Source organism: Zingiber officinale, chromosome 8A (genome assembly GCF_018446385.1).
Source record: "Zingiber officinale cultivar Zhangliang chromosome 8A, Zo_v1.1, whole genome shotgun sequence".
Classification (NCBI taxonomy): domain Eukaryota; kingdom Viridiplantae; phylum Streptophyta; class Magnoliopsida; order Zingiberales; family Zingiberaceae; genus Zingiber; species Zingiber officinale.
In genome coordinates, this window is record NC_056000.1 from 131,675,478 (window position 1) to 131,698,666 (window position 23,189).

Here is a 23,189-nt window from a genome sequence, read left to right on the forward strand (position 1 = left end):
TGCTCGAATCTCAAACAACCCAGTAAGTTGTTCACTTTCTGTTTAAGATTTGTTCTACCATGGCCCAGGAGTCTTTCACTCCGTGGTATACTTTTACTTTTTCAAGCTTCGATGCCTCTGATCGAGCCTATCTCTATTCCAGATATAAAATCCCTTGTAATTACCGCATTTGTCTTCCTTCCCCAACTGATCATCCTCATCTTCCTCTTGATAACTATATTACTTTGGTTTCTAACCAATTAGTGGTCGATTTATGTTTCCCTGTCCTCCCATTTCTATCAGAAGTAAGTCAGTATTTCCACATCCCACTATAACAATTTGTGTCAAATGCATTCCGTTATATATGTGGGATGCTCATGTTATTCCACCTATTCGACATCCCTCCTACTCTCCGCAATCTTTATCTGTTCGCTTATCCTAAAAAATCAGAATTCGGGGTTTTTCTCTTCCAGTCTAGATCGAAAGCAGTCTTCTTCGAGGATTTGTCGTCCTCGAACAAGGGTTGGAAGTCACACTTCTTCTTCCTGGAGATGCCAACTCCTGCTACTTGGTCTGTTAATTGGCAATCTTCCTTTCCTCCTCTTCTTGACCCTACAAAACTAAAAAAGGATCTCATCTACCTTTCATATCTTCCTAAGCTGAGCTATCAACATTTTAGCATTCATAAGTGGCTACAAGAGGGCCTTTTGTATCTTTTTAGTTTGAGCCCCATTCAAAAGATATTATCTTGCCCCTTTGGTAAGTTTTGGTAATTTTGATACTTACACTATCTCTAACTAAGGTATTTTTTTTGTTTTGTGCAGTGGATGTTATTCTTTTGTCCTTGATCGATGAGTCAATTGATCTGAAAAAGGTGGATCTTTGTGTCACAGAATAAGAATTATTGGTCGAGCGGGGTTTACCAGTACCCCCTCCTTCTGATGAGGCCTCTACAGATCCCATAGATGAGACGAATACAACTAAAGTATCTGGGAAGTTACCTTCGAAACCTTCTCCAACCCCTGTAAGCTCTTCTCTAGAGAAGACAACTTCTCCCAAGAGACAACGCAAGAAGTGCAAGTTAACCCATAGAACTTCGAATGAGTTCGATCAGACTCCTCTAGGTCCATTAATAGGTTTTGACCTAAACCCATTGATTGACCTAGAGACATTGGATTTATGAAATTCTTGTATTAGATGGAAGGGGTGAGTGTAGAATTTATTTATGCTCTCCAAACTTGTTTCTAAGACTCTAACTTGAATTTATGGTCGCGTGCCAAGTAGCACGGATCATGACGCTATTTTTCTAAAACCAGCAATAGCGTGGTGCTGGTCTTGGAAAAACAACTCCTTGGAAAATCAACACCACGATTTTTACAAATCTTCAAACTGTTTAGACCAGCATTGGAAAGATAGTCAAACAATAATTGAGACCATATTCAGACTTTTATGAGTCATATAAATCCATAGAACTTGGAATGGGTTCGATCTGACCCCTCGAGGTCCATCAATGGATTATGACCGAACCCATTGATTAACCTAGAGGCATTAGATTTTTAAAATTCTCGTATTGGATAGAAGGGGTGAGTGTGTAGAATCTATTTATGCTCTCCAAATATGGTTTTGAGACTCCAACCTTAGTTTATAGTCATGTACTAAGTGTCATGGACCTTGGTGCTATTTTTCCAAAATCAGCTACAGTGTGGCGTTGGTCTTGAAAAACAGCTCCCACATGGCATTGTTCTTGGAAAACCAGCACCACTATCTTTACAAATCTTTAAACCATGTGGACTAATGTCGGGAGATAGTTAAATAGTAATTGAAGCCATATTCGGACTTGTGTGAGCCGTATGAACCCATAGAACTTGAAATGGGCCCAATCCGATCCCTCTAGGTCCATTAATTAGTTTTTACCAAAACCCATTAATTAACCTAGAGGCCTTGGATTTATGAAATCTTGGTATTGATAGGAAGGGATGAGTGTGTAAAATCTATTTATGCCCTCTAAACCTGGTTCTGAGACTCCAACCTAAATTTATAATCACCTACCAAGTGGCACGGACCTTGGCGTTGTTTTTCTAAAACTAGCTACAACGTGGCGCTGCACTTGGAAAACCAACACCACTATGTTAACAAAGCTTCAACCAATTTGGACCATTATTGAGATGATATCTAAATAGTAATTGAGTGCATATTCAGACTTGTGTGAGTTGTATGAATCCAAAGAACTTGGAATGGGTACGATCTGATCTCTCTATTTATGCCCTCCAAATCTGGTTCTAGACTTGTGTGTAGAATCTATTTATGCCTCCAAATCTGGTTCTGAGATTCCAACCTGAATCTATAGTCATGTGCCAAGTGTCACAGATCTTGGCGCTATTTTTTCCAAAACCAGCTACAGCGTGATGCTGGTAATGGAAAAACAACTCCCATGTGACACTATTCTTGTAAAACCAGCACCACTATCTTTATAAATCTTCAAACCATTTAGACTAGCATTGAGAATATAGTTAAACAGTAATTGAGACAATATTCAGACTTATATGAGTCGTATGAACCCATAGAACTTGGAATGAATTCAATCTGACCCCTCTAGTTTCATCAATGGGTTTCGATCGAAACCCATTGATTTACCTAAGGCCTTGGATTTCTGAAATCCTGGTATTGATAGGAAGTAGTGAGTGTGTAGAATCTATTTATGCCTTCCAAATATGGTTCTGAGACTCCAACTTGAATTTATAGTTGTGTGTTAAGTGGCATGGAGCTTGGCACTATTTTTCCAAAACCTGCTACAACGTGGCGCTAGTCTTGGAAGAATAGCTCTCATGTGTCGCTGTATTTGGAAAACCAACACCACTATATTAATAAAGATTCAACCCGTTTAGACCATCGTTGGGAAGATATCTAAATAGTAATTGAGGGCATATTCAGACTTGTGTGAGTTGTATGATCCATAAAACTTGGAATGAATCTGATCCAACCCTTCTAGGTCCATCAATAGATTTTAACGCAAACCCATTAATTGATTTAGAGGTATTAGATTTCTGAAATTCTTGTATTAGATAGAAGGGGTGAGTATGTAGAATTTATTTATACTCTCCAAACTTAGTTTTGAGACTCTAACCTGAATTTATGATCGCATACCAAGTGGCACAAACTTTGCGTTGTTTTACCAAAACCAGTTACAACGTGCCACTAGTCTTGGAAAAACAGCTCTCACGTGGGGCTGGTTTTGGAAAAGCAACACCACTATATTAAAAAAAATCAATTATATAATAACTATTTCATTACAAATTAGAATGAGATTTCCTTTACTAATATTATTAAAAATACAATATAAAAATAACACAATACTAATGAAACCATATGCTTCTATATTTTACAAAAATAGATATACAAGTAATAAAAGTACACAATATTAGCTTTACAATCTCTACCCAAGTAGTCAAGTTGCAACACAATATATAAATATACTGAAAATAATGAGAACTTGTATCTCATAATTGATACTGATACATCTATTCTAAATCTTTTTATGTCTGCTTATTTGAATTCCATCTTTAGATCATATAACAGACATCTAATGTATTGCTTCACAAAGAAGCCACAATCATTAATATAAATAGCATGAACAATTTAGTATTTCAAATTTAAGATAAATTTACATATTCACACTGACTCTTATACTGACTTGGCTTTTTGTTATAGACAATCAGCTATGGCATTGACCATTTGGCAAAGGGATGATGACATTCTAAACCAAAATGAATAGAAACAAGTTACTCATGAGAAAAGTATTTTATTTGGGATACCTATAAGAATAAAAAGTTAAAAACTAATATCAATTGTAATTTATACTACAATAGTATCATAAGTAGAGTTATTGTTTTCACACCAATGCTTCAAAATTTGATGATGATTTATGAATATGTGCAAGAGAGTTATAATGATTGAAAGTCATAGCTTTTGTGTCAATAGACAACAAGTGAACATGTGCATCACCTGTGGGAATAGGTATAAAAAGATACTTAGTCTTTTCCTTTACCATATCAATTTTTTTTATTTGTGTCGTGGTAGTCTTTTATAGATATTTTTGTTGGTGTGGTTAGCACTAACGGTCTAACTCAAGTTTTGATGAATGACAAAATAGATTAAGTTAGTTTCATTGTTATCTAACACTCTGATCGAGTGTGCGGGTGAAGCCTAGACAGGTCAATGGACTGACCGGACGTCTGGCGCGAAGCCCAGCTAGGTCGACGGGCCGACCGGATAACTGGCACGAAGTCCAAACGGGTCGACGGGCTGACCGGATGTTTGGCATGAAGACCAGCTAGGTCGACAGGCTGACTGGATAGCTGGCACGAAGTCCAGATGGGTCGAAGGGCGGACCGGACGTCTGGCAAGTAAGTTAAGGTAAGTTACTGGAGGGGAGTGACTGTGAGGACGTGTTCCTGGGAAGGGAACATTAGACGTCTATCCGACTTAGATCCATTTCGGATATTTAAGTCGAGATCGTGACTAAATTCTGGTCCCGAGGAGATGGAATCTAATTACTATTCTGCTTATCTATAAATTGTGCTAACATTCTGTTTTGCAGAATATAACTTATACTTGCCTCGGACTAACGTTTTCTTGCAGGAAGGAGATTGCTGGAAAACATGGGTTCGGGCGCCCGGAGGCAAATTTTATCCCTATCGTCACCTTGCCACATGGAGCTTGCTGACTGGCTCGGCTACGTCACATTCAGGGTGTCCTGAAGGGATCTGAGCGCCCCGAACTTCCTATATAAGGAGGGTGAAGGCTGAAGCAAAGACACAACTCACGATCTACACTTCTGTGCTCCTGCGACGCTGCGAAGGCTCTCCGACAAGTTTTGTTTGTGTCTTATTCTTTTATTGTCAGTTTCTTTTCTTTTACTAAATAATTCATGTACTGTATTTGAAAAAACCTTTCGAATTATTAGTGATTGCCCAACGAAAGCACTCAACGAGTGCGAGCCTTGGAGTAGGAGTTGACAAAGGCTCTAAACCAAGTAAAACGACCTTGTTAGCATTGTGTTTTCGTTTTTCCACTGCCTACTCTATACACCGATATTTTTAAATCGCTATTCACCCCCCCCCCCCCCCCCCCTCTAGCGAAACTCATCGATCCAACAAGTTATCAGAGCTGATACCGCTCTGATTTGGTGCAACCACCAATCAGACAGGGGGTGAAACTCATTTCTTTCTTTTTCTTCGATTTTCAATTTCTCGTAATATTCCAAGCTGATATTGTTACCTTTTTGGAATCCTTTTTGTCGCAATTAATCTGAATTGGTGCAACACCAATTCAGTTTTTAATTTCCTTTTACTTTATTCTGCACTACTAATCCAAGACCTGGTCTTGGGATCTTTGTGTCTATTTGTTTACTTGTGTGCAGATTAAAATATCTTAAATTGAAGGCTTCAGCATAGTACGTCCTCCCCTATTCAACGAGGATGATTTTTCATATTGGAAGAAGCGGATGGAGGTCTATCTGAAAACCGATTTTGACCAATGGTTCAGCATCACCAAAGGCTACAAGGTACTGATCGACAACTCCGGAATTCCACTGGACCCGAAATAGTGGACTCCGGACATGAAGAAAAAATCGTCAACAGACTTCAAAGTACTCAACACGCTACAATGCGGACTGACGAAGGAAGAGTTGAACCGAGTAGGACCGCACCAGAATGTGAAAGAACTATGGGACAAGTTGATCGAGCTACACGAAGGAACGAGCGACGTCAAGGTAACGAAATGCGATCTCCTTTTAAATAAGTTATTTAATATTAAAATACAGGAAGGAGAAACCACAAGTCAACTGCATGCAAGGATCAAAGACATCCTCAACGGACTCCACGCAATAGGATACCAAATGGAGAACCACGATCTAATCAGGTACGCATTGAATGCCTTTCCACGTAACACCTTGTGGGCATCCCTCGTGGAAGCCTACAAGATTTCAAAAAATTTATCTAAGTTAAAATTAGACGAACTATTTTACGAATTAGAATTGCACGAGCAAACTAACGTCGGGACCAAGAAAGGTGTTGCCTTGTTTGCAGGTTCATCCAAGGAAAGGATAAAAAACAAGTCTGAGGTTGAAGATGAGTTTGACCAGGATTCTGAAGACGAAGAGTACATGGTGAACCTAGTAAGGAAGATGTTCACCAAGAGGAAGAAGAACTTCAGCAAGAAGGACCTGCAAAATATCAACTCTCCAACCGAACCAAGGAATGTGACATGCTTCGGGTGCAACAAGAAGGGTCACTACAAGAACGAGTGCCCAAAGTTAAAGAGCGACAAGACGAAGACATCCAAGAAGAAAGCTCTCAAAGCAACCTGGGACAACTCCTCTTCAGAAGAATCGGAGGTCGAAGATCAGAAGCACCAGAGTCACCTCGCACTGATGGCTTGCGAAGCAGAATCGGAGGAAGAATCGGTAGACGAGCCCGAACCCGATTCGAGCCACGAGTCCGTACTTATTTCCGAAGGTCCCGAAGAGGTATACTCTAGCTTGAATAATTTTTTTTTAAAAATTATTGTGTGTTTAAATAGAAAACTAAACACAATAGAAAATGAAAATAAATTGCTCCTTGAGGAAAACCAAACCTCAAGGAACAAATCATAAATTCTAATCCAACTCAAGACCTAACACTTGAGGAAGAAAATTTAACAGTAAAAATAGAAATTAATAAATTAAAAGATCTTTAGAGAAATTTACAACAAGATCTAAGAATTTAGATCTAATTTTAATCAATCAAAAGGCAATTTACAAAAAAATCGGACTTGGCTACAAGTCAACACTACAACAAAAATCCTCATAGACATTGGTTTTCCACCGATGTCTATTACATTTTTGACCGATGTCTATGAAGGCGATGTAAAAGGTCTGTCATTTTAGACATCGGGTTAAAATCAGTGTAGTATCACTTAACGACATCGGGTGTAAAACCGATGTAATATTATATGTTAATAACACCAGTTTTGACAGCAGTATACGACCGATGTAATATTAGTTAATGACACCGGTTTTGCAGCGATGGAAAACCGATGTAATATCAGTATTGTTTAACGACACAAATTCGATTTCTGAAATAGTGAAAAACCAATATTATCACCAAACAAATCATAAAATTAAGTTAATATTATTAATTCACTAAGAAAATCACAAATAAAAATGCATCGATGTATCTAAACACATCAAGTCAATATCCATATCACCAACACATAAATATTCTTCTTACAACATAAAAAGATAATAGATATTGTGCACATCAAGTCAGTATCCACAAATTACACATAACTATTCTTCTTACAACATTAAAAGGCAATAGATAGTACACAAATATTCTTCTTACCGGTGCCAATGTTATCCTACTTGCTCTGTGCAGAGATTTAACTAAATCTTCCCCAGTAGTTTATTTGTTAATAGACAATTCTCTTTATCTATTACTGGATGGGCACCTCTGCTTGTTTGATGTCCTGAGGGTGACAACTGATTGGTGATTCTTTGTAAAGAAGGCCTCCATCTTAAAGGAGCCATTGGAGGCTTTGGGAACTTTGCAACATCCTTCTTGGTTGTCCTCTCACCATTTAATTGATTCTCCAGTTCTCTTACCTGAATAGAATAAAATAGTTAATATGGATATAAAGTAGTTTGTTGCTTACATAAGGGAAATTAAAGATGCTGTAAATTCTACTCAAATAGAGATTGAAAATGAGATAAGTAACCTTTTGCTGGTAATTTTTACTTGTTTGCTCAGCTTCTTTGATCTGCACATTTGAAATAATCTGTTATAAGTCAACTAATTTCAAAGAAGCTAAATATAGTGATGCATGGTGTATAGTAGATTATTATGATTTTTCTTGGAATATATAAAATAATTTATTCACACTATCTTCATTTGGTTCAATTACTATCAGTTGGATCACCTTCTTGAGGCCATTCAAATTCCTCATAAGCTAGACTAATAAAAGTATGTGGGCAATTTGGTCACTACAACTTTGTTATGACTAACTTTACTTTTTGCACTGGGTTGACTAACTTTACTTATCTTGCAATGTTTTGAAAACATTCTCTCGAGATGCGTATTTCAGCTGCATCAATTGCAAGCTTTCATTCAACCTTATGTTTTCTTTTTCACTCTGAAGGAGCTTATCAGCCTTTACAATAACTCTTATTAGGCATCACATAATTGCAGAAGATACAAAACCTACATATGTATTGCCAAATAGAACAAAATTTTAAAACTAGCAACAGTAGCCCAATATGCAGTCAAAACAGATATACCATTTGTTTAAGCTTGAAACTCTCTGCTAAATCTGTCTGCTTTCAGACAGGACCATGTTCAATGCCTCGGACTCTGCTAGCAAAGTTTAGTGAGCATAATGTTTCACCTAAATCTGCTGAACTTGGGCTAATATGTGCAAACATGAGTGTCTTGCAATCTCCTATTGTGAATGAAAATTATCAGTGAAGGGTAATGTGTCAAATTTTCTTCTGGCAATAAAAATAACGGTATAAACTAGCTGTTGTTTTTGAACCTAAACAACAAGATCACCACAGCTAGATGTTTACTATTCTTAAGGTTTTTTCTCACCTAGAGAGCTCTGGAGAAAATGAACCGAAACAGTAGATGAACTAATGTGATCAAAGCTCTAATCATTATTCAGCTAGAAGCGAATGCAGAAAAGGCCCCCAGTGCTCTAAATCAGTATTATTACGTTTACAGTGATGGAGGCAATCTATCAATCTCAGAAATTGTTGGTAGCAGATATGTTTCTGCTAAGGATCAAAAAATGGTATGAGAATAAGAGTAGGAAGTAAGAATTGGTCACATATTATAGAAAGGGACATGTACAGAGATTAAAAAGCCCAGCAAACATGTATAAATAATCGACTGTTTTATCATTGCAACTGGAAATCTAAGGCTAACTTACCATTGTTACGAAATCAACTCCACCAATGCAACACTGATCTTCTCTTAAGAAGGCTGACATGTGTGACATTTCCAAGTTTTCTCCTCTAGAATCTAAAATGAAGGAAAATAAAATTCTGCATAACAAGATGAGGATGAGATTAAGGTTTCATGCTACAAGTTGAAATCTAAGACCAACCTGATGAGAAATTAGCTGACTCTGGAGATGAATTCCTTCTACAAGAAGTGTAGAATAACCAATCAGGGAAATCATTTACAGAGACATCAAGCAAGAAAGTGAAGAACCGAGGCACTAGAGAAATAGCACTTCCAGTGGCTATCATCTCTTCTGCTTTTCTAAGGACCTATTCACTAAAATCGCAAGCATAGACTGTAATATTCTGCTTTGCACTGAACAACAATATTATTATTGGTACAAGTGCATAAACTTAAACAAACAGAAAGGAGACTAAAGTCAAATGCTATAGATAATGATTACTATTCCAATGATTCAAGTCATGCGTGCAAATTAGATTATAGACTTTCATTAATGGGTCTTAACTGGGATAATACTATCTATTAATACAGAACAAAAAACACCTGACAAAAATTTACAAATAATTAAATATTAAAAAGTGAACATGAAATATTTATTAAATATGTAGTGCTAAGCACATAATTTACATTCTCATAATTGAGAATAGATGGTATTTAAAGTTTGAGGACCCATTAGCATAACATGAAATGACATAATACAGCTAACTCATTCCAGAAACATGCCAAAAATAGAATAAGCTGGTCGAGCAATTTATAATATGTCATAACTTGTGTTTTGTCATCATAAAAAAGAAGGTTGACATGTTTATAACAAATCAATGAACACACAAGGAACAGTGGTGAATTTAATGACAGTGTGTGAAAGCAAATGGATGCCTAAAAATGTTGAACTCTTCCCAAACAATACACCCACTTCTAGCAATTGAGTGAAATTTTAGACTCATAAATATTTAGCTGAGTTGCTAAGATTGTCTACAAATTACTAAAACGAGTCAAGATAAAGTCATTTGAACTATGACTTAGCATAAACACTGTGCATCATATAAATTAAGGCTGAGATCATGTCATTCAGCTACCAGACCATTCCTTAGGCTAGTAATGGCTTTCCCTATTTGGGATTTGAGGTCCAAATCCGCAAAGAATGCTTACAAGTTACATCTACTATTATATTAATCAAAAAATAAAAGGGAAGAAGGAGAATGTTTTAGGTGATGTGAACAAAGAGAATCATTTTCCTAAACCAAAAGGCTCCATTCTGATTTAATATAGTTTGCACCATTTTCCTGAATCAAAGCAGTTTAGCTCGGCATGGTTCCCATCTAAGTTCAAGACCAAACTCTAGTCCAACCTGAGTTCAGGAGTCAAACATCTCAATCCTTTTTCTCATTTTGGATTTATTTCTATTTCTCTAAAAGACATAAAAGAAACCTAATTTGCAAAGAAAAAGATGGTAAAGACAAAGAATCATCACCGTAAGATAGGAAGGACAGTGCTCCCATTTCCACATCCCACCTTAAGGACCTTGACGGGATCGCTAATGCGAATAAGCTCCGGAAATTCTTTCAGCAAATACCTTCTTTCCTTAAATTGCAAGCAAATTAAAGAACATACAAATAATCCAAACACAAAATGTCAGTCTTGTTCGACACCATTTATTTCCAGCAGCACATGAATTTCTAAGTCGTCATCATCAACAGATACAATTCAGTAATATCCCGAGATAAAGAACATTAACGTGTCTTAATCAACCCAATGGACGGGCATTTCCCTTGAGAGGAACCAAGGATACGACACCATGAAACCCTTGGTCATTTCAGTGGTGAAACCGTTGTCGAACAACAAAAACTTCAATTTTTTATGCCCTAGCACAGAATTAATAATCAAGACCTTGAAGAACTTCCCAGCGGAATGGCGACTGTTGCATTTTTCGGGCCGCGAAAATCACTTTTTCGCGTCGCGGAAACCCCGAATCACCCTAGCCAACGGATCTCGTGCGAAGAAAAGATTTCAAAACAAAATTACGAGTATGAGTTTCTACTTAGATCTACTCCTAGATCTACATGAAATGAGTTATACCTTTGAAGCGAAGCCCTTCGCGTTCCCGCTCGTCCAAACGGTGCCGGATCTCAAGAGTATCAAGATAGATACTCCTCTAGAAGTATCCACACGAACAACTTAGGTGGAGAAGACCTAAACAAAGGTGTGCTAGCACCTTGATAGGTCACGGCAAGAAGAGGAGGAGAGGGAGAGGGAGAGAGCTCCAAGAGGAAGAAGAAGGAATAATGCACCTGAATGAGGAAAATCAATTCATTTCCCATTCAAAAGTAGGCCTGGGTCGGTACGGTATACCGTATCCAAAATCGAATACCGTATACCGTACCGAAAAAATTGGTATTCTAAAAATTGATACCGATACCGTACCGACATTTCGGTATACCGAATTTCGGTATACCGAAATGTCAGTACGGTATCGGTAAAATACCGTCATGCATTAGTTATATATATATTACATATAATATATAAAAAAATAATTGTCTTGTAATGAAGGGCAGTGATCATATAAGAATAAGAGTTTGAATTTCGGACCCAAATATGTAAGATTGAAGATTAAACCAGTAGCTAATGGTCCCAGGTTGGTGACTCGCCGGAGACTCGTCGAAATCTTGCCAGAAATAACTAAATGCTAGCTGGAAAAATAGGGGAAGCATATAGGCTTCAATCCCTACTAAAAATACCATAAATCCACCAAAGAAACAAAAGCTAAAACTCACTGGAAAATCGGACAAGAACTTGCGCAAGCATAACTCTCAGAACAGAGCTCGGTGATTAGATTTCTTCAGATTCAATGAAGGGAAAAAATATTAGGGCTGGAGAAGAAGTTTCTAAGTTGTTGTGCATCTTCTCCGGCGACTATGTGCGGTGGTCGACTGTGGAAGGAAAGAATCGCGAGTCGCGACGTGTGCGCCGACGGCGCAAGGAGAGAACATGGTTTAGGGCCGTTTAGGGTTTGATTTAAGCTTTAGGGGAATCTAAATTAATCATTTAATCTATAGTTACTCGGTATTTCGGTATACCGAAATATTTTAAATCCTTACCGTTACCGTTACCGACAAATTCGGTACGGTATGATATCGTACCGAATTTTTCGGTATACCGAAAATTTCGGTATATACGGTATTTTTTCGGTACGATTTTTCGGTATTTCGGTATTTCGATATTTTTTTCCAGCCCTATTCAAAAGTGGCCGGCCACTTCAAATTGTGTAACTCCCAAAAATTGCATTAAGTGCAATTAATGTGAAGCTATTAAAGAAAATGGCTTTGTAACTTCCATGAGGTGGCACCCATGATGATGTGGAGTAACATCATTGGTCCACATCAATGCCAACTCACCAATGAGATGGCATAAAGTCAAGTCAAACTTGACTTTTAATCTTCCTCTCAAGTCAAGTCAAACTTGACCAAATCTCTTCCATGGTTGATCTAATCTAACCTTTTTTATTCAAGCCAACTTAATATAATGAATCTAATTCATTAAATTAAGTTGATTTAATGAGTCATAATCTAAATTAGACTCATTGAATACATGAATCCACTTGAGTCCAACTCAAGTTAGCCCAATTAGGATTACTCTTAATCCAATTTGATTAATCAAATGAATCTAATCCTCTTGGTTCATCATATGAACCTAATCTCCATCTAATTGTCCTAAGTGTGTGACCCTATAGGTTCTTGTAACGTTGGCAATGCCCTAAACTCATTTAGGAGCATAAGTAATGAGCGGTATCTAGCAACACATCATTACTACCCAAGTTACAAGAATGTTGAGATCCAACATCACCTTGTGACTACTAATTGTGACTCCTCACAATATATGACAAGTGTCCTTCTATCCTAGACATCTAGATTGATCAATGTGAGGCATACACCGTGTCATCCTCTAATCAATCTAAATCTTGAACTCCAAGTAGACTCACTCGATCAAATGAGCTCAACATCTCATGTTGACTCATTTGGGCATGGCCATGCACTTCGTGGTCTAACTCTATCAAGAATATCGATGTCACTCCCGTCATATGGGAGGGATAGATCTCATCTACATCACTCACATCTCTCTGCATAATTTGTTATATACCCAGTAATCGCCTTTATAGTCCACCCAGTTACGGGTGACGTTTGACGAAACCAAAGTACATAACTCCTTATGTAGGGATCTATGGTGACTTCAGGTCTAAGGACTAGTAGTCATACTAATAGCCACATGAGAAAGTATATGACACTCATATAACGATCCATGATACTTTCTCATGGCGGGTCATTCAGTATACATTCTCTAATGTATACCCATGTGTCAACTTGATATCTCTATATCCATGACTTGTGAGATCAAGTCATCGAGTTGACATACATGCTAGTCTTATTGCATTAACATTGTCCCTGAATGTTAATACTCGACTAGGAGTGATTAAGAGTAGTATTCCCTATATCATCTCACTATCGGTTCAACTAACCGATTGATATAGGTGAGAATCGTCTACTCAAGGATATTATTATACTTAGTTTATTTGGCACAAATACAAGTAAGTATAATAACCAAAATCAAAATACCTTTATTTATATAGAATATGATACAATAAGTCCAAAATACAATCATCAAATGATTGTCTCTAGGGCTCTAGCTAACAATCTCCCACTAGCACTAGTGCCAATCAGTGTAGGCTCTAAGCCCAAATGACCTAGTGTGACCATCATTCTTCTTCTGTGCCAAAGCCTTGGTCAAGGGATCTGCGATGTTAGCCTCTGTAGGTACTCTGCAAATTTTCACATCTCCTCTCTCGATGATCTCTCGAATGAGATGGAAGCGCCGTAGTATGTGTTTGGTCTGCTGGTGTGAGCGAGGTTCCTTCGCCTGTGCTATAGCTCCATTGTTGTCACAATAGAGCTCAATGGGGTCAGCAATGCTAGGAACCACCCCAAGTTCAATGATGAACTTGCGGATCCAAACTGCCTCCTATGTACTCGGCTTCTGTTGTAGAATCAGCTACTATATCCTGCTTCGAACTCTTCCAGCTGACAACACCACCATTAATGCAAAATATGAACCTCGACTGCGATCTATAGTCATCCTGGTCAGTTTGGAAGCTAGCATCACTGTAACCCTTTACAGCTAGCTCATCATTGCCTCCATATATCAAGAAATATTCTTTAGTCCTTCTTAAGTACTTAAGAATATTCTTGACCACTATCCAGTGACTTTCACCTGGATTTGACTGGTATCTGCTCGTCATGCTCAAAGCATACGAGACATCAGGTCGAGTACATAGCATGGCGTACATGATCGATCCTATGGCTGAGGCATAAGAGATCTGATCCATGCGGTCTCTCTCCTCTCTAGAAGAGGGCCCTTGAGTCTTCGAAAGACTCACGTCATGTGACATTGGCAGAAATCCCTTCTTGGAGTTCTGTATGGCAAACCGTAGGAGTACCTTGTCAATGTATGTACTCTGACTTAGGCCAAGTAATCTCTTATATCTATCTCTATAGATCTGTATCCCTAGAATGCGGGATGCCTCACCTAAGTCCTTCATTGAGAAGCAACGCCCTAGCCAGGTCTTGACAGACTGAAGCATAGGGATGTCCTTCCCAATGAGTAATATGTCATCCACATACAATATGAGGAAGACAACTGTATCCCCTACAACCTTCTTGTAGACACAAGGCTCATCTTCATTCTTGATGAAACCAAACTGTTTGATTGCATCATCGAATCGAAGATTCCAGCTCCGAGAAGCTTGCTTTAGTCCATAAATGGACCTATGCAGCTTGCATACTCTACTAGTAGGATCTACAAAACCCTCAGGTTGTGTCATGTACACATCCTCGAGTAGGTTTCCATTCAGAAACGCGGTTTTGACATCCATCTGCCATATCTCATAGTCATGGTAGGCTGCAATAGCAAGCATGATCCGAATGGACTTAAACATCGCTACTGGAGAAAAGGTTTCATCATAGTCAATACCATGAATCTGCTTGAAACCTTTAGCTACCAAGCGACCCTTATAAATAAGTCCATCCATGTCAGTCTTTCTCTTAAAGACCCATTTACACCCAATGGGTTTTACCCCTTCAGGTGGATCAACCAAAGTCCATACTTGGTTGGTGTACATGGATTCCATCTCGGATCTCATGGCCTCTAGCCATTTCTCAAAATCTGGTCTCATCACAGCTTCCTGATAGGTGGTAGGCTCATCCTCTATGAGCACAACGTCATCATGGTCAGACAAGAGAAATGAGTATCTCTCAGGCTAACGACGTACCCTATCAGACCTGCGAAGAGGTATGTCTACTTGAACTGGTTGTTGTTCCTCAACTCCTTGTGGAACAACATCATCCACAACACTTTGTGGTTCCAGTTCAATTTCCATCGAGGCATCAGTGCAATTGTTCGCATCTTGAACTTCTTCAAGATCGAACGCGCTCCCACTAGTCTTTCTAGAAACAAAGTCCCTTTCTAGAAAGACCCCAGTCTTTGCCACAACTACCTTGTGCTGACTTGGAATGCAGAAGTAATATCTCTTAGTTTCCTTGGGATATCCAATAAAGTAGCACTTGTCGGATTTGGGTCCTAATTTGTCTGAGACTTGACGTCGAACGTAAGCCTCACAACCCCAAATCCTCATGAAAGACACCTGGGCATCTCTCCCAGTCCATATCCTATATAGTGTCTTTATCACGGCCTTGGATGGAACTCGGTTGAGTATAAAAGCTGCCGTGTCTAGAGCATAGCCCCAAAGGTATGTCAGAAGATCTGTGTGACTCATCATCGATCATACCATATCTAATAGGGTACGATTCCTCCTTTCGGATACACCATTCCACTGTGGTGTTCCAGGAGGAGTGAGTTGGGATAGGATCCCACACTCAGCTAGGTAGTCACGAAACTCATGGCTAAGATATTCTCCACCTCGATCTGATCGAAGTATCTTAATACTCTTGCCAAGCTGGTTCTGTACTTCATTCTTGAATTCTTTGAACTTTTCAAAGGATTCAGACTTATGTGTCATCAAGTACACATAACCATATCTACTGAAGTCATCAGTAAATGTGATGAAGTATCTATAACCGCCTCTAGCAGCGACATTGAAAGGGACACATACATCACTATGTATAAATCCTAACAAATCAGTCGCTCTCTCGCTGTGCCCACTAAAGGGAGTCTTGGTCATCTTGCCTCGTAGGCATGACTCGCATACCTCATATGATTCAAAATCAAATGAGTCCAGCATACCATCCTTATGGAGCTGGGATAAGCGCTTGTCATTTATATGACCTAAGCGACAATGCCAGAGGTAGGTTTGGTTCATGTCATTTGACTTGAACCTCTTGGTATTTATGTTATAGATAGGGCTCTCAAGGTCTAGAATATAGAGTCCGTTTATCAGAGATGCACTACAATAGAACATATCGTTTAAAAAGACAGAACAACATTTGTTCTTTATTGTAAACGAGAAACCTTTCTTGTCCAAACAAGAAACTGATATAATGTTCTTAGTTAATGCAGGCACATAACAACAATCGACTAACTCTAGTACATGCCAGAGGGCAGAGATAGAAAGTAAGTCCCTACAGCAACAGCAGCAACCCGTGCTCCATTGCCTACTCGTAGGTCCACCTCACCCTTTGTCAATGCCCTGCTATTTCTCAGCGCCTGCACATCAGTACAAATGTGAGAAGCACATCCAGTATCTAATACCCATTATGTAGAAATAGATAGATTGACTTCTATAACATATATACCTGAAGTGGAAGTCTCACTTCGCTTCTTCTTAAGATCCTCCAAGTATACTTTGCAGTTCCTCTTCCAGTGCCCGGTCTGACCGCAGTGGAAGCAGGTAGCATCCTTGGCAACCCCTCCTTTAGGCTTCAGTGCCTTGCCTTTGCCCTTGGCTTGGGACTTTCCCTTGCCTTTGGGCTTGCCCTTGCCCTTATGTTTCTGAACCATCAGAACAATGTTGGGCTTCGCCTTCTTAAGGTTTAGCTCAGCAGTTCTTAACATGCTAAGCAGCTCGGGCAGTGACTTGTCAATCTCGTTCATATTGTAGTTTAGAACGAATTGACTGTAGCTATCCGGCAAGGATTGTAAGATTAGGTCAGTGGCCAGCTCTTGGCCAAGAGGGAACCCCAACCTTTGTAGGTTCTCTATGTACCCCAATCATTTTGAGTACATATGGGCCTACTGGAGCCCCGTCTGACATCTTGCACTGAAACAGTGCCCTTGAGATCTCAAATATCTCATGCCTCGCTTGACCTTGATATAGTTGACGAAGATGTTCAACCATATCGTAAGTGCCCATTAACTCGTGTTGCTTCTGAAGCTCAGAGTTCATGGTCGCGAGCATTAGACAAGACACATCTAATGCGTCATCTTGATGCTTCTTGAAAGCATCTCGGTCAGCTCGCGGGGCAGTGGCAGGAGGAGCCTCCGGAATGGGCTGCTCAAGAACGTGCAGTTTACGTTCTTGGGTGAGAACTATTCTCAGGTTCCTGTACCAGTCCAGGAAGTTTGCTCCGTTGAGCTTGTCCTTCTCGAGGACAGATCGCAGGGAGAAGGTGTTCGTGTTCGACGTCATGGCAATTCTACAACAGAAATAAATGCAGAAATAAGTATCATATTCTTAATCATTTAATTAGGCCTTTAACTAAATGATGCTCCCACTGAATTCTATAATTCATGTGGGACAAGATCCACATCATACTAACCCTTGAGTTAGCTTTGGCTAATACGCCCAAGACTTAGTATGATCGGTAGGTAACGATTACCAATTACATCTCTATGCAACTCTTGTTTATAGAATCAAAATCCGCATTTATATTAAAACTCGAGTTAGCTTTGGCTAATACGCCCGAGAGTTAATATATATGTGATTTTGACCTAACTTTCCAACCGTTGGAAGAATGTCTATAGTTATACTCGATCCAACCGAGTTAACTAGGAATACTCAATCTAATTGAGTTGTACTCACCCATGCGTTGATAGGCGGGACCAAGATTGTCCCTCCGTACCCTACCAAGATAGTATGTGTTGCTCTGCTTTGGCAGATTCAACAACTACATGCGATCGAGGTAGTAGTAGGTATCATGGCACGGTAGGCATTAGAGTTGACGTGACTTAGATATAATCTAAATGATGATGCGTATCAAATACTTGATTTAGATCTAATATAATCGTGGGGTGCATCATGTGCACGACTTAGATCTAATCTAATCGTTATGCACTAATTAATTACTTAATTAACTAGCATGCATCACATACACACAAAAGCAATTAATTAAATTAATTTGTGATTTAGTCATGGCCCTACTACGATCTTCTCAAGCCAATGAGAAGATCGGATGGTCAACCTAAGGTCAACAGCTTCTCAAGCTTCTTCCTTTGACCACCTTGTGTTGCTCGCGCCCTCCTCGTAACTCCGTCTCGTGTGGACCTTCCACCGCTTCAAAATTACATTACAATTTTGAAACTCGAGTTACATTCGAGTCTAAATCTAATTTACAACCAGAATATAAGAGAAAGGCACAACGCACAGGTCGCGAAAATAAAATAAAAATAAAATACAAGCACGCACATCACATAACGGCACACAGGCCGTATTATGAATTACAACACAATTGTCCAATCGAATTGGGTCTTTGAGCCATGACTTTCACAAAAATAATATATAATTCAAAATTATTTATTTTTCATAATTTTATAGATTTTATGAGTAAATTTTTCCCGGCGGTCCCGATTAGCGATTTCGGGCGCAATCGCGGAGCAAATCTCCTTGCGGGGTTAGGGGTAGTACTCCTACCCACGATCTAACCATCGCGAGTTGCTCCTAAGCGATCCAAGAGCGCCTTAGCCCGCTGTCCCAAAATATTTTGGGTCGAAACATTACCGTTTTTGGAAAAACTTCTCAATAGTCAAAGCCTACAAGTGCGGAAACACTTGTGCTTCGCTTCTACGAGAAAATTACCCATTAAAATTATAAAAAACATGAATTTACATAAAGTTTACAGATCTATATTTTTCATAAAAATATGAATCTAAACTCGTACTCGCTTCGCACGTGGCTCTGATACCACTGTTGGATTTTTCGGGCCGCGAAAACCGCTTTTTCGCGTCGCGGAAACCCCGAATCACCCTAGCCAACGGATCTCGTGCGAAGAAAAGATTTCAAAACAAAATTATGAGTATGAGTTTCTACTTAGATCTACTCCTAGATCTACATGAAACGAGTTATACCTTTGAAGCGAAGCCCTTCGCGTTCCCGCTCGTCCAAACGGTGCCGGATCTCAAGAGTATCAAGATAGATACTCCTCTAAAAGTATCCACACGAACAACTTAGGTGGAGAAGACCTAAACAAAGGTGTGCTAGCACCTTGATAGGTCACGGCAAGAAGAGGAGGAGAGGGAGAGGGAGAGAGCTCCAAGAGGAAGAATAAGGAATAATGCACTTGAATGAGGAAAATCAATTCATTTCCCATTCAAAAGTGGTCGGCCACTTCAAATTGTGTAACTCCCAAAAATTGCATTAAGTGCAATTAATGTGAAGCTATTAAAGAAAATGGCTTTGTAACTTCCATGAGGTGGCACCCATGATGATGTGGAGTAACATCATTGGTCCACATCAATGCCAACTCACCAATGAGGTGGCATAAAGTCAAGTCAAACTTGACTTTTAATCTTCCTCTCAAGTCAAGTCAAACTTGACCAAATCTCTTCCATGGTTGATCTAATCTAACCTTTTTTATTCAAGCCAACTTAATATAATGAATCTAATTCATTAAATTAAGTTGATTTAATGAGTCATAATCTAAATTAGACTCATTGAATACATGAATCCACTTGAGTCCAACTCAAGTTAGCCCAATTAGGATTACTCTTAATCCAATTTGATTCATCAAATGAATCTAATCCTCTTGGTTCATCATATGAACCTAATCTCCATCTAATTGTCCTAAGTGTGTGACCATATAGGTTCTTTTGAACGTTGGCAATGCCCTAAACTCATTTAGGAGCATAAGTAATGAGCGGTATCTAGCAACACATCATTACTACCCAAGTTACAAGAATGTTGAGATCCAACATCACCTTGTGACTACTAATTGTGACTCCTCACAATATATGACAAGTGTCCTTCTATCCTAGACATCTAGATTGATCAATGTGAGGCATACACCGTGTCATCCTCTAATCAATCTAAATCTTGAACTCCAAGTAGACTCACTCGATCAAATGAGCTCAACATCTCATGTTGACTCATTTGGGCATGGCCATGCACTTCGTGGTCTAACTCTATCAAGAATACCGATGTCACTCCCGTCATATGGGAGGGATAGATCTCATCTACATCACTCATATCTCTCTGCATAATTTGTTATATACCCAGTAATCGCCTTTATAGTCCACCCAGTTACGGGTGACGTTTGACGAAACCAAAGTACATAACTCCTTATGTAGGGATCTATGGTGACTTCAGGTCTAAGGACTAGTAGTCATACTAATAGCCACATGAGAAAGTATATGACACTCATATAACGATCCATGATACTTTCTCATGGCGGGTCATTCAGTATACATTCTCTAATGTATACCCATGTGTCAACTTGATATCTCTATATCCATGACTTGTGAGATCAAGTCATCGAGTTGACATACATGCTAGTCTTATTGCATTAACATTGTCCCTGAATGTTAATACTCGACTAGGAATGATTAAGAGTAGTGTTCCCTATATCATCTCACTATCGGTTCAACTAACCAATTGATATAGGTGAGAACCGTCTACTCAAGGACATTATTATACTTAGTTTATTTGGCACCAATACAAGTAAGTATAATAACCAAAATCAAAATGCCTTTATTTATATAGAATATGATACAATAAGTCCAAAATACAATCATCAAATGATTGGCTCTAGGCAGCACATGAATTTCTAAGTCGTCATCATCGACAGATACAATTCAGTAATATCCCGAGATAAAGAACATTAACGTGTCTTAATCAACCCAATGGACGGGCATTTCCCTTGAGAGGAACCAAGGATACGGCACCATGAAACCCTTGGTCATTTCAGTGGTGAAACGGTTGTCGAACAAAAAAAACTTCAATTTTTTATGCCCTAGCACAGAATTAATAATCAAGACCTTGAAGAACTTCCCGGCAGAATGGCGACGATGGAAGCTAATTTTAAGCTTTTTCAACATCATAACCAAGTAATAATTTAATAAACACCAAGACGACATAAGTAGTAAACCCTAAATGGAAAAAAGCAAGTTCTTCCTTCCGCATGTTAAAACAATAGGTCACAACCTGCAAAGCTAATACAAGATGGATCCGAGGAGAAATTAAACTAAATGCAGCAGATAAATCGTACATATCTGAAAGTAGAAAAGCGAAATTACCAGAAGGAGCAACAAGATCGGAAAGGCAGCTCGATCTGAGGCACCGTTGGACCCACAAGATAATGAAAAAAAACTCAAACACAGTAATTGTAGGACCGTTGCAACCAGCTAGAAGGGGGTTGTTGGATAGTCCTGTAAAATAAAAACAAAACAACCCTTCCTCAAACTCTTTAAGCTAACACTTGTATATATAAAGTAAGCCGATAAATTAAAATCATAAAGAAAAAGCAAGGCACAAGGATTTACTTGGTTACAACCAATGTGATTGTTAATCCAAGGAAGATTAAGCTCACTAAAAACTCCTTCAGGCGGAGAAGCCTCGTACATCGTTGAAGCGCAGAAAACAGAAGCTCAACTTTAGACTAAAGCTTACAAGCGTTGGAATTACAATTCAGAGTTCGTTGAAAAGCTTTTGGACCAAGGCTATATTTATAACCTTGGTCGGGGCATCCCGAAGGGGTTCCGGGTGCCCTGGGGGATAAACTTTATCCCACAACGATCAGATCGAGTCAAATCTTGATCCTGGTCAAAAGTCTGGTCCGGGCGCCCGGAAGGGTTCCGGGCGCCCCAGAGGGCTCCGGGCGCCCCGGAGCCCAAAGTCAACAGATGTTGACTTTTTCATCCGGGACCTCTTCTCTGGTTCAGTCCCGCCCCGGTCCGGTTCTTCTCCTCCGGATCCGCTCGCTTGGGTGATCTCTACTATCCGGAAAAGGGCTCACCCAAACCCAAGTTCCGGTCTTCTCGAGCAGCCTTCCGCGTTGGCTTCTCGTCCCTCGGAATCGCCGCATGTTTTCTTCTCGTCCACCAGCGTACTCATCCGCAGTCTTCGTCCCTCGGTCGCACCCCGTGCTGACCTTCTCGCTAGCTGCGTCTCTTGCTCCCTGAGCAATATTCCGCTCTGGCTTTCGTCCCTCGGAACCACCGCACGTTTCCTTCTCGTCCACCGGGGTACTCTTCCGCAGCACCTCATCCCTCGGACGCACCGCGTGCTGTCCTTCTCTCTAGCTGCGTCTTCCGCTTGAGTACCTGTGCTCCTAAGCTCCTGCACACTTAGACATAAGGTTAGAAACACACAGGACCTAACTTAACTTGTTGATCATACCAAAACAACCTTGGGGTTCCAACAGTAACTTTAAGCAAGAATCTGAAGACAAAAATAGTAGATCCAGAATCGTAGGTCCTTGGATCTCGACGGAAAACGCAAGAGAGGTACATTGCCGCAAAGAAATCGCCTAGATCCCGGGTCGAGGAAGGAAGTTTACCTCATCGACAGGAAGATCCGACAGCGACTGGATCTCAGGAACTCTCAGATCTGTCTCCGCAGAGAGCTTGGAGAGGAGAAGAGGGAGGTGAGGCTGAGTGAAGAGTGAAGTGTTGGAGGGAAGAGTGAAGTGTATACGGTGGACGACGCTCTATGTTTAGGTTTGGAGGGAAGAGTGAAGTGTTGCAAATTTTGGCTAAGTATTAGTGGAAAAATTAAATTATTTTATTTTGGTTTATTAACACCGGGTTTTAAAAATCGCTGTTAAAATCGGTGTCTATTAATGAAAAAAGGCGCTCATAGACATCGCCTAAAAAACCGATGTCTATGAGCGAAAATCTGCGCTCATAGACACCGGTTTTTGGAAAAACCGGTGTAAAATACTCAAAGACATCGATTTTTGCTTAAAACTGTTGTTGTTCCACCGATGTCTATGAAGGTTTTTCTTGTAGTGCAAGTTCAAATAAAGCATTTAAATCGTTAATAACCCAACACAAATAATC

At 39.5% G+C, this 23,189-nt stretch overlaps 1 protein-coding gene across 1 annotated transcript; it reads right to left on the reverse strand.

Moving 5' to 3' along the window:
- Positions 1-8,668: 8,668 nt before the first annotated feature.
- LOC122011265 lies at positions 8,669-21,227 on the reverse strand. Its single transcript, XM_042567657.1, has 6 exons — positions 21,168-21,227; positions 10,450-10,559; positions 9,304-9,332; positions 9,121-9,258; positions 8,944-9,035; positions 8,669-8,785 (listed from the first exon to the last, which is right to left on the reverse strand). The coding sequence occupies exons 1-6, from the start codon at positions 21,225-21,227 to the stop codon at positions 8,669-8,671; spliced, it is 546 nt and encodes a 181-aa protein (XP_042423591.1).
- Positions 21,228-23,189: the final 1,962 nt, after the last annotated feature.

Excerpts from the sequence above, each read along its gene's own strand:
- LOC122011265 (XM_042567657.1), bottom strand. The coding sequence starts at position 21,227 with ATGTTGAAAAAGCTTAAAATTAGCTTCCATCGTCGCCATTCTGCCGGG. Across the intron at positions 9,036-9,120 it reads GTCAGCTAATTTCTCATCAG|ATTCTAGAGGAGAAAACTTG; the intron begins GTTGGTCTTAGA and ends CCTTCATTTTAG. Across the intron at positions 8,786-8,943 it reads GAGTTGATTTCGTAACAATG|AAACATATCTGCTACCAACA; the intron begins GTAAGTTAGCCT and ends GATCCTTAGCAG.